Here is a 13,141-nt window from a genome sequence, read left to right as displayed (position 1 = left end):
TTCCTTAATCTTTTGGATTAGATTTAGCCAAGAGAGCAATTTATTCCCCTTAACGAGACTGTCATGTAAGAAACACTCCACAGCTCAACATGGTTCCGAATGATGCTTCCGTAGCAGACAGCCTTCTTTAATTGGTGAAACTAAATTTCACAGATCTTCGGTTTCTCACGTATGGGTATGGTTTTCTTCAATACATTCCTCAGTGTAAATCTGTCTGATGTTAATATTATATTATTTTGGACTGATCCCTTACTCGATGATACTGAGTCTAATTACTTCCTTGCTTTACACTTGGTATAGTTATTTCACAGCTATGATTACAAACAAGTAGCGACTACCGCATCAGGATGTGACCTGAATCCATCTGCTCTTTTGCATAAAGTGAGTGACATGTTGCAAATGAGTTCTGAGGACTGCAGTTGCTGCTTGCTTTGTGCCGCCAAAGTACTTCTGCTGGATGAGGAAGTTAGTAGCTATCATTGCTTCTGAAACCTCAGTCCTTGCTCAAACATGTTTTTAGGAAATGGTTTAATTTTCGTTCCATGGCTTTAGCTGTAATTGCGGTGTACCAAGTCCGAGGACAGCATAGTTTGTTAGGTTGTCGACTAGGTGGCAGTATGGTGTTTAAAACGAAGGTGAACTGATTTTTGGCTCCTTGAGATTTTTCTGTGCCTGTGAAATATGGGTAAACCTGTTTTTTATTAATCCCTTGAACAGTTAATGTCTCTATACTAATAGGTAGAAGGACGCTGACTATATCTTGAAAAATATTAGGAGTGAAAGGTTAGGGAGAAGGAGAATTTAATCCCACATATGAACATGTTGTAAGTAGATAAATATTTTTACAGTCTTCATTAGAGGGCAAATGTCTTATGTTTTCCTCTTTTCTTAATTTAAGCTGAAATGAGTTAAGATTTTTTTTTCTGCTAATTTCTCTATAATCTTTTATGCTTGTGGTTGGAAAAAATCTTCTGTTATCATCAATGATCTTACAATAGTATTGTTCTATAAAAGAGATAAAATATACTATGTAATTATTTTTGCTTACAGAAGGTAAGGATCCTGTAAATGTATTTCTGCATTTATTAGGCCTACTAACCAACTTATATGATACAGAAATTTTAAATCACCTGTTTTTGGAAAATGCTTGGGCTGGCTAGCTTGTGAAAGATTATATATTTTCATCAAAAGAATTCAAATTACTGAAGGGAGCCTCTTGTAAAAGGAGAAAAATGCAGATCTCAAGCAATGTAGTACTTTGACAAGCAGTTCCAATCGCTTAAATTTCATCCAGAATTCAACAGGTAGCTAGTACAGACTGTGGAGCACGTTGACAAAACATGCTTAAAAACTTCACCCTTCAAATTATATTTAAGATAGCTCTGTATTTGATGGGATTAATCTTTACCAGTTTATGATCTAAAAAGCTGAATTGGAGTACTATGATGTTTGCTTGAAACAGCTAGTATCACATCAAAATCAAGTATTGCAGACTGAATAAAAAAGACTCTTAGAAAGCATGTGGGAAAATCTCTGTGTCATCAGTTTGGTCTTCTCAGGAATGTGTTGTTCAGCTTTCCCTTTGTTTTTTTGTTATCATACAATGAGTGTACATATAGCATGCTTAGCTGTTCTATTTCATTGTGTTTGAAACACACATAAATATGTTAATCATATCGTCATATTTATAATAATTCACTTATCTGTGCTCCCTAACAGTAGCTTCACTAACATGTTGAAACAGAGTTGGAAATGTGAGAGGGAAAAAAAAAAAAACACAACACCCTAAAACCCCCAAAACTTCTAGGCAAATGAGAAAAACAAAACAAACAACCCAGACTTATTGCTTCTTGACTAAGAAAACCTGAGGATTCTGACAGCTGGGAGTTCTTTGTCCAATACTTTTTCCACAATTTTATTAAAACTTAAAACTTTGAAAAGAGATGTATCACCAACCAGCTTGTCTCAGATTACTAGTATCTAATGAAGGTTTTGTCAGCAAAGATTCTGAGACATGTATTTAAGGACAATTGTGTTCTGTTACGGACATAATGTTGGTCTCCCTCTCGCAAAGGACGTGATACTTGCCTGGGTTTTGACAAAGGCTGCTTTAGAACAAGTGTACAACTTCCATAATGAAAATATTTACACTTAGCTTGAATTTAAACAAATGCCATTGAATTTAGGCCAGAAGCTTCTAATACCATAGATATGCACAACTTGATGTGACTGGGACTATTTTGTCTTTGGAAAATAAGAAATAATAGCAGGTTTACAAATCTGTTCCTTGGATAAAATGCACTGAATTGTGGGATATTTACTATATGGAGTAAATCTGTTATTTTAATCTTCAGCTATTGGAGCAGCAAAGAGCAACATCTTTGCTTTCTTTAGTAAAAGGCATGATATTCTATGCGCTGTCTGTTTCAGAATTTCTGTCGTGTGCCTTCTAGAAAATTTTGTCCTGTTTTGTTAAGGTAAACTTGTAAAATTGTAACCTCTAACTTTAGGAAAGAACACGAAAAAGTGTAGATAGAGCTACTTAATGAGAAAGAATAGATACAGCTCAGTGTTATTAATCCATCAGTAAAGGGAGAGAGAATGTTCTTCAGAAAAGCCTTGAAGAAGTCGTCTGTTCCACTAGTCTTCAAAGGTGTGTTGTCAAAACATAAACTGCATGCTGAGGGTAATGTTGTACTTGACTCTTACACTATAAAAAGCAATACATTATCCGAATTAGCACTCTGAGCTAATTTAAAAATCCTGTAGTTGCAAGGTCAAGGAGAACAATTACTGTTAGCTCTTTTTTACTAAATAAAAATAACTGAATTTTTGTTTCTTATTGATGAAATAGTGAGGTAGAAGGAGCCTTTGCCTGACTTGGGGCAGCTGTTCTTACATTAAGTGTATGCTCACCAAACTTACGTTTATGTAATGTATGAATAAAAGAAGATTCGATGGAATTTTAGTATAAATCAATATTTATTTAGAATTAAAATTATTATAAAGTAGTCCTTTAGAATAAGTACTTTGCATTGACAATACTACCTGAAATACTGTAAAATTGCAACAAATTATACAATCTTCTGCATTCAAAAACCACAAGTCTGCCCCATCCCTCCTCTAAATTATTTTTGATTTAAGATGATGTGACTACACAAATACAAATATTAGATTTTTATTGTCTTATGGTTTTGAGCCTTTTTAAAGAGTCTGGGTCTTGATATTATGTTTTGAAGAACAACATAATTCTTTGTAAATGAAAACCAATATACTGGTATATTAATTTTAACTTTTAGAAACAAATTGTCTTATAAGGTTGACAATCTGCTTTTGAAAAATGAAAAAGTTTGAGATTTTTTTAAAATTAATTAGCTTCTAAAGATCTAGAAGGCTCTGAAGGAAATACTTTGTTTGATGCTATAATGATTTTTAAACCGTCACAATAACAGATGACAATGAGTGGATACAGTAATATTTTTAACGAAACTATGGATGAATGTCTTTAAAATATGAGTTGCATGGGGGATTCTCTTCTAACAAGGAAATATATTTGTTAAATAGCACCCTGTTGTATACAGATACGATTTCTGTAATTGCTAGAGGTAGTGTCTTCTTTCCCAGAACCTGCGTTTTTGTGAAATATTAAAGTTGTTGATTTGTGAACAAATCATGTGAATTTGTGAATGTGTGTGAATGGAGCCTTTCATGGCTAAAAACCAAAACAGTTCCCAAAAGACACACAACCTAAAAGGAAACAAAATAGAGAATTAAATCAACACAGCTGATTCAGGAGAGCATGTTATATCCTGTTCTCTGCTCTGTGTTCCTCGTCACACCACTGTCAGCACTGTGGAACCTGAAAGGAGCTCCTGGTGTGCTGGTTACCTGCCAGCATAGCTTTTTCAAAGCTCAAAGGAGTTGCACCTTCTGGACCCGGACAGTTTAATTGGGAGGCAGGGGGGGCAAATCCAGTGTGTTGATTGGGTGTGGGTGATGCCTGGTATACACAAAGATAGTTGGTTTTCCTAAAAGAATGGTATATATTCTTGTTGGAAGATGTGGGATGGAGGAGAAGTATTATTACCTTCTATTGAAAATGAAAAGTAACTTATTTTTCTATAAATCCCTAAATGAAAAATGAATTAAGGCAAGATCAAACATAACTGCATACAATATTTTTCAGCCTGTAAAAGTTTAAAAATAAATAACCCTACCTACAGAAAATCTTTCAATCTAAAATAGAAAAAAGAGTGCCAATTGTGATAGCGAGAGTGCTATCTTCAAATATTTTTTTTGTTTAAATCAAAACGAGCCCGAGAACTTTAAGATGCTGTAACTCTCTTGATCTAGTAAAACAGGTGTTAAGTGACATAAACCTTTACATATGGATTCTTAACACATCAATGGTTCTTGCGTGATGTAACTTATTCTAGATTTCTTGTCTGTTGTTTTCTCTACACAGGCAATGTAACGTACCAAGCTGTCTCATAGTCCAAATTTTATGGCACTGTGTGCCAGTAGGTTATCTTATCATGGAGGAATCCCACCTGGCTTATGCAACCAACGTGTGAGACAGACACGATGGTTGGAATCTGGAAAATTGTGAACACCTGCTTTTTTTCCTAGTGCTTTCTAGTGAGCTTGTCCTAGCATAATGATGGAATCTGGGCTCTTACGCTCCTTTGGTACAGCTGACTGCTTGTTTTCTAATGCCTAAACTCATATGAAAGTTATAACTTCATAAATGTATAATAGAACTTGAGGATTTATCTCATTTTTATTTTTAAATAAAAGAATGGATTCAATTCAAATGTATTTTTAGTTCTCTTCAGTAAAAGCAGGTGTTTGAACAGTATCAAAAAGACATTTCATTGGAAAGTGAAAATGTATATGTGAGACTTATTATTTATCTTGCGTTTTATGAATTAGGCACTGCCTCTAATTGTATTTTGCATTTTATTTTTAAAAGTAATTTGATTTAAAAGGGGACAGTATTCTGTACTATTTAGTTTAACATGACAAAAATCTAGAGCACTCTTGTTAAACTGTGATCTGACTTGATGGTTCCACAGCATCACTAACATCTTGGAAATACAGTAACTCAACATATTTACATTTAAATTCTAGCTCTTGACTAGACATACCTGTATGTATGTGGATGTGTTATGTACCTGGATGAATTTATTTTGGTTGCATAATTTTTTGTACTGTTTTTCACAAACAGTCGTAAAAGCGTTTTTTACAGCTAAAATGTCAGTTTTAAGTGGGCTGTATCACAAGCATAGGAACTGGTTCTTACAACTTGTGTATCTACCTCTGATGGGGATAGCCATATTTTTATGGCCATCCCTTTGATCAGAAGTTGCTAGCTTTAAGCATGTAAACTTTCTACACTAATATTTTCATTCCTGCATTTCAGCAAACACAGAATTTGATGCTTATACTTCAGTGTGATCTTTCTGGAGGTAAAATTTGCAAACACTTCAGGTTATCTTAAGGCAGATGTTTTGTCTGTTTCTTGTGTGTATGCAAGTACCTATAAACAAACACAACATCAATAATTATTTATCAAGGATGATACATGCTTAAAAACTGATTCAGCCTACGTTGAAATGGCATAAATTCACCTGTTTCTAAAACGTCACTGAGGGTGTTGTGAAAATTTACGTGAAGGGGGTTTTGTACAAAAATATTATAGAACTCTGCATATGTGTGATATTTAAATATGTTAAGTCAAATAGCAGGGGGAATGTATTTCAAAATAGTGTTTTAAGATGTTGCTATCAGTTGCACTTCTGGCGTTGGAATGTTTTAGTTAATATCAAACCTACAGCTGTTATTGTGGTAAAATGATAGTGTGAAATTGATGCTGTTATACTATAACAATAAGGACGTGACTCATGTATTTTATGTACACATGCATTCAACTGTAGTGACAAATGGCTTCATGCTGTGTGATTAAATGCATATTAGCATTTGCCCTAGGCATTTGATTATTACCATCTTTACTTCATTACATTACCACACTGTATGGCCATATAATTTATAAGATAATACAGACATCACTTTGTTGCTGATAGGAATTATTCTGTTTTATGGATGGTGTCCTTTAATTTTGCCTTTCATGGATTATAAAATTGGTTAATATCTGCTGAAGTGAATCACTGGAGAAGCAAATAAAGATGTTGGCCTCAGGTCACAGTGTCATTTGTGATACTGGCAAAATCTTACAGCCTCATTTATCCCTGTACATGATTGATAACACCATGGGTTAAATGGAGAAAGCTTTGCTTCCATTAAAGGATCATCATGAATGAAGACCTCCCACTTAAAAGTCAGGCATGATGAGAAGACAAGAGACTATCTACAGGTCAAATTAAATAACTTAAATAATTTAAGTAGAATGACAGTGTAATTTGTTCATTCTGTGTTATTACCCTGACCCCTATCAGGCTTATAGGCTAACTTACTTTCTAGTGTAAGGTATTTAAGATGTAATTTTTAATAAGTGCTTTTCAAAGATATAAAACACTTTATGGCACTTAAAATTGTGTTAAAATGGATTTTTTAATGTGCTTTTTAAAAAAGTAATTTTTGTCCTTATTTTGTTAAACAGAGAACAAGTAATAGGAAAGCAAATGTAGTAAATGCCTCAAGATAGGATCTTCAATCATTTTTACTTTAACTCTTAGAATGTTATCTCGTGTATGCTCTAGATTTTTTTTTATTATTAGTTTACAGATATTCTGAAAAATACCAGTTGTTAAAGTAAAAATGCATCTATTTGGGAATATCTTTGATTACATGAGAATTTTTTTGTATTTTCTGTGTCAAAGGACATTTATTAGTTATCAGTCATCTTTACAGCAGCTCTAGACAGTTGTATTGATGTGCGATATAAAAAGTAGGCATTTTATCAGTATGGTAGATGTTTTAAAGGCTTTGTAACTTTATTATTGTTTTTTGTATATTTTTGTTTCTAGTCAAGCATAGTGTGAAATATTTGGCAGGTAACTAAGTTCTTTGATCTCTCTGTGGTGGAAGAGATGACACTCGACTCAGAGGAGAACGAGATGGAGCGTGTATAACACATACTGTACCTTGCAGTTTTCAACAGTAGGCTGTGAAACATTTTGTTGCAGTCTTGGAAAAAGCAGCCTGAATACAAATTGCCCGTGAGAAAACAGTACCTTCACCATAAAGGGATGGGCGAAGACTCAATGAGCTTCACTCAGAAAAGCCTTTTATCCTTACTCACTGCATTAGGGAGGTGAAGTCTTGTTTGTCAAGTGCTCCTGCTGAGATCAGTGAGCTGAGAAGCAAGCTCATGGATGCCCGAGGCCTATTTTCTTCCATACCTTAAAGTATAGCATTGGTTTGAAAATATCCCCCTGAGAAAGTAATTCTCAGATTGCTTCTGTGATGGGAAGGAAAATCGCAAGCCCCAGTGTGTATCAGTTAATACACTGTCTTCTTCTGGTTGACTTGAATAGAAATTATTTCATAACTGAAGTGCACTTCAAGTGCATCTGCCTTTGCAGGATGAATCCCAGATCTAGACTATCCTTTTTCTGTGTCAAGCTTTTCACAAGCACTTTTATTTTTTTTTTTCCCTTATTAACACAGGCTACCAGGATTCTCCATTTGGTAGCAGTACTGTCTTGTAGAAATTCAGCACTGTAGAACCCTCCAACTCCAAACCTGTAACGTCAGCTGACAGCAATAGAATTAGAGCATGCATTATGTCTTAACATTATATCTGCAAAATCTTACCCTACAGATCAGAATACAGCATGATTAAAAGTGAAATCAAATGGTTCTGTGCCTGATCTGTTGTGCATATTAGCATTTTGTTGGTTTTGTAGCTATGATTATCTCCCAATGCTTATATGATATCAAAAGTTTTGTTTGTAGTAGTGCTTCATGAATTAGTGGTACAACATCTATCAGTAAGGAAATAATTTTGAAAGCTTGGGTGAAAGAATCCGATTTTTGAATATGCTTTTGGGAGGGTCTGACTTCATCAATTCTAAATTCTTAGCTAAAAAAAAAATAAAATAATGTTTTTTTTATCCTAATGCTTCAAGAAGAAAAACAAAACAAAACCCAACAACCTAGGTCTAAACTGTGTCTAAAATGTATGCAGATAGAGGCTGCACAATGCCTGATTCATTGACACAACAGATTTGTTGCCTGAAGTGGTGCATGTTTGTGCCTGGTTCTCACTCTGACTTATTAGCTGCCTCTTCAGAAGTCTTTTGAGCATACATATTTTGACACTGACAAAAGAATTTATATAAATAGTTCGTATCGAACAGTTCAGTATTAGTCATATGTTTTAAAATGGAAGACAAAAATGAGCCTGATTTTTCTGGGTTTAGCAAAACCGCTATTTCAGTAACTTAGAATAACTTTTGTGATGGGGCAACTAATTCAAGCAGCTTGAATTTGATCTATGTTAGGGTTTTATTTAGACAACAGCAGGAGAAGTGGCAAGCCCTGATTTGTAGTTGTTATGGCCCATGATACAGACCAGGTCTCTGTTCTTCCTGCAGGAATTCTTCCTAAGGGTTCTGCGGCAGTGGCCAGGTCAGTCGTAACTCCTGTGCTCTACCCCTACCTCTCTAATTCTTCGTCCAGAAACATGCATAGGGTGTCTCTGGGAAGGGATAGTATTGTGTGTGCTAGTGGAGTGGTGGAAATTCAGTCTCAAGTATTAAAAATATTTAATCTGGGAAGTACAGCTGAAATACGTACAGTGTAATCTTTTGTAAATCAAACATGAAGTGTTGTAATCATCTCTGATGTCACTAACAAGCATGCTTTGTGCCTACAGAGGCACATGGGTCTTATGTTAGCATAACTCCTTGCTTGACAGCAGCTGATGTAGCCAGCTTGGAGTACAACATTTTGATACTTGATCTTGTGCGAACAGAACCAAAAAGTTTTCTTGTTAAAATTCAGAAGCGGAAACTGTGAATAGTACCTTTAGTTCATAATTTCAAGCCAGTCTGAAAGTCTCCTTTAAAATTTAGCGTGCCTTGTGATTTTTGAAATCTTGGAGGTAGGTAGTTACTTTTTCATGTCCTGATATCCTAGTTGCAGTACCTACTGCCCTGCACTGGCATGAAGCTCTGGAAAAAATGCCCTGTACTAATTCCTTTCATACTCATTGCAGTCTTTGTTTAAAACTAAAACCAAGCCAAAAATAAAGAGGAAAAACAAATTAATGTGGTGAATTAACTATAAAGCTGTTTGTTTGTTTTCATTTACAATATCGCACAGTAATTAAAACGAAAATATTGTTGACTGCTTAATGGCTATAACTAGTAGTTTTACTCTTTGCAAGAAGAATTTGCTTCCATATTTGCGGGTTTTGCAGTTTGAATGTTCTCTTAAAGATAAACGGGAGATGAAATACACATTTTTATTTTGCAGAAACAAGTTCAAAGAATGGATGAAGACTTTAAAACACAGGCACTTGACTCTACTCTTCAAAGCCCATCAGAGACATTACTTGCCATTCGACTGTTAAACTTTAAAACAAGTTTATTGGAGGCAATAGAAGAACTGCGTATAAGAAGGGTAAATGTGTTTATATTGTTTTTTAGTGTTTCTTTGTCTTATTTCTGTCTCCCTGTATGCAATCATAAGAAAATGCTGCATAAGTGTGGATAAACTTCATGCTGCATTTTACGTAATTCACCAACCAGGATTTTGTTTAAAAACAACATGGGTTTAGGCAGTGCCTGTGTTAGAAATGTCTCTGTAGACAGCATAAAGTCAACAGGGTTGCATGGGAATGAATTTGGTTTTCCTGTAATAGTGTAAAAAGTTGCTACAGTTGGTCACCAAGCTATTGACAGAAATAGTCTACGTTAAATTTTTTTATTTCATTGTCATTCTTCTCTTTAAGAGCAGCCTTTGATATGAAAAGGAAAAAAAGATCATTCAATTTATTGCCAAGTCCATAAGTCTTTCTCATTTCATGGATTGATTTACCATTTGCCAGAAAAGCAGTGATTTTGACTTATTTTTATCTGTTTACTTGTGCTTTTCGGAATTACCTAAGAGGGCAAGGAGCTACTGTGATAACCAAATCCACTTTATTTCACAGTTTTTAAATTGCTAAACTATTAAGCTAGAGCCCTACAATAATAGCATATTGAGTACTGGGGGGTGGGAGTGTTTTGTTTTTGAAATATGAGTCAAATCATCTTGTAGTACTAAGGTAAAATTGTTTCTGTGCTGGTGAAGGCAGCTATATTTTTCTGTTGTTAATTTTTCAGCTGTATTTTCCTGTGATTACTTTTTCAGTTGTATGTGTGTAAACGTTTGTTTTCATTTCTCTCCTTAGTGTTTCTGAACTGTTGTATTTTTTTGAAAGACCTAAAGTATATCTTTCTGCATTTGATGAATTTGACCTGTTCAGAAGATGTGTATTATTACTTTTAAATACTAGTATTGATTACATGCTTGATTTATGCTTATTTTGATCTAAGTTAAATGCTATAATCCTCTCTTTAAAAACAAAAGAATGACTGCCATAAAAAAAAAAATCAAGAAAAAATGCTGCATGATCCTGCTTTCCTGGTGTAGTATTACTGAAATTCACTATGATCTGATCCCTAGAATTTCGTTTCAGTGGTAGTGTTTAGTCTAGTCTAACTGTTTTATATTAAAAAGTAGAAACTGAAGAATTTAATTTTATAATAATAATTGGAGTATACTTTTCCTTATAAGATCTGTTAGCTGAATTCCATTTACATTGTTAACTTTACATTTTTAATGCTGTTGGTTATAGCCTAAAATGTTTATAGACTACCATGGAGTTCCATCTTTTGGATTTTTTGGTTTTGTTTGTCTGTTTTATGTCTGCTATACTACAAGGGTAAAGTTACTGTGATTTTATAAAAGGTTGCCTGAGGATGGTGAGCAATTTTTTGGCTTAAAGATATTTTTAGTTTCAAAATTGACGCTAATACCAAGAGTTAGTTGAGACAAAGCCCTAAATTGCTAAAAACGTGTGTGCCTTCCTTCACCCTAAAAATAAAATACGTATATATTTACCTGTTTGTAGTTAGAATTTAAGTTAAAAAATAAAAACTTAAGCATTTTACAGCTGGTGAATTTGAAATCTTAAAGTACCCTGAATGCTTTTTTTTTTTAATTTTCTTTCCTTTAACGATCAATTCAGGGCTGCTTGATTAGTATGTTTGAAATTTGAAATATAAAACATTAACATTTTGAACAAGAAAGTAACACGGTCATTCCTAGTGCCATTCGTTTTTATTTTTTTAAGTAGACCTCTGAATGTTTTTGCTTAAAAAAAAAAGCTACTAAATTATCTCCTGATTTTAGCCATGAATCTCTTACAAATTCAACCATCATGAGGTTATTCTGTAAATTTATAATCAGCCCTTTGAAAAGGTAGTTCATAGACCAAAATACAGTGCTAACTCAGGGGATTACAGTGCTTATCTTGCACCGTGGTAACTTTTCTATGGACAAGGATGAAACACACTAACTTAAATGGTGTCATCTGCTGCATAAGAAAGTGAAGTAAAAGTTAAAGTTCTGCTGTTTCTTGCTACTTTTGCCACTTCCTGGCCAAGTTGCTTGTGAGGCTCACAGTAGACTGATACCCTGATGGAGGCAGTATAGCCAGCGCAGTGGATTTGACTCTTAATTTTGTCTTCGACCTGTGGCTTGACCTTAAATGAGATATTTTACCTCGGTTTGGTTCTGTTTTTCTTCCCATTGTTAGTCTTGCTTGTCACTTTGACAGGAGTCTCTTCAGGACAGGAACTATCGTGTATTTTGAGTTTAATAAACTGCCTTGAATGGTAGGTTGTACTGCAGTATAAATTCAAATTAGTAAAAATAAATTTAAAGATGAAATTATCTCTGTGAAGCTAGACAGATAGGAACTAAACCCTTAAATCAATTAAATATTCAAATATTTTGAGAGACTTGATACAATCCATACTTGATACTGTAAGATACTATTTTAAAGTAGACGTTTCATTTTTCTGAATATGCCTGCTTAAATAAATGCATTGAGTTATTTCAAAGCATCTGTTTTTCACTTTCCTCAATTAAACATATAGCTGTAGTTAAACTCTTAAAATGAAAATATTTAGGAGCGTTGCTCATAATAAGTGACTGTTCTGCTATTTTACAGATGAAATCTCAATGATAGCTGTGCATATTTATTTTGGAGAACACATTGCTTAAATTATTATACTTGATACAGCTTCACTTTATTCCTTTGGCTATTCATAGAGTCTTTGTTCTTAATATGAATAGGTATGTAATTAAAACCTACAAAAAAATTATATTACTCTTTCCCTCGTTCCCGCCCCCCCACCCCGCTCCCCGCCCTGTTGCCCCGGGATTACTTCACACTCCAATAGTTTGAATGTCCTTCTATCTGGTTGCCAGTTCAGCTTTCCCACTCGTCAAGCACCGATCAGCCCAATGGTTCTTTTATGGTGGATATCCCATTCACTTTGTTCCAAAGCCTGTCAGCCTTGCTCTGCAGTCAGCTGAGTTAATTTTGTTGAGCAACAAGAGACGATCCTTTTCTTGAGGGATAAATATAATAGATTTTGACAGTATCAAGTTGCAGTGTAGTAGGTCAAATTGAAAGTCTTTAATGCTTCCTTAAGTACATGGCATATAGGACAACTGATAGTAGGTTTAAGGATAATGTTTACAAGGACAAGAAGCATATATTGTGTATTTTCTGTCTTGTCCTAGATACAAAAAACCCCGTCCTTAGCCAGAAAAAGCATGTAAACATAAGAAATCAAGGAAATTCTTCCTTACTTCCTAGAAATGTGTTCTAACACCCTGAGGATATGGGTGGTTTTAGAAGCAGTTGAAGCAGCGTAGGCATTGATTAGCTGAACATAAGAAAGATAAATCTTAGTGATGATTTTTAAAATTTTACTAGTGTTTTTCTTTGGTGCAAAGGATAAGTTTCAGTGACCTGTTTCCATACTTGAAAACACTCTCTGTTGAGACTCTTTCTGGTGTTAACTGGGACATCACAGAGTCTGGCTAATACTATAGAGTCTGTCATTTGTGCCTTGAGTTTATTAGGTTTGATACTCTTCTGTTTAGTAAAAATTAC

General features: G+C 34.4%; 1 protein-coding gene across 1 annotated transcript in view; it reads left to right on the top strand.

The window, feature by feature from the left end:
* The first annotated feature begins 542 nt into the window (after window positions 1-542).
* CCDC73 (coiled-coil domain containing 73) overlaps window positions 543-13,141 on the top strand; it is a 67,996-nt gene continuing 55,397 nt past the window's right edge. The window contains exons 1-2 of the mRNA XM_086612910.1: window positions 543-635; window positions 9,442-9,588. Of these exons, the coding sequence (XP_086469036.1) occupies window positions 543-635; window positions 9,442-9,588 (240 nt within the window). The remainder of the gene's footprint in view (window positions 636-9,441; window positions 9,589-13,141) is intronic.

The sequence above is a fragment of the Tauraco erythrolophus genome, chromosome 6 (genome assembly GCF_009769465.1).
Source record: "Tauraco erythrolophus isolate bTauEry1 chromosome 6, bTauEry1.pri, whole genome shotgun sequence".
Classification (NCBI taxonomy): Eukaryota; Metazoa; Chordata; class Aves; order Musophagiformes; family Musophagidae; genus Tauraco; species Tauraco erythrolophus.
Note: the sequence above shows the minus strand (reverse complement) of the source record. Positions and strands in the feature narration are given on the sequence as shown.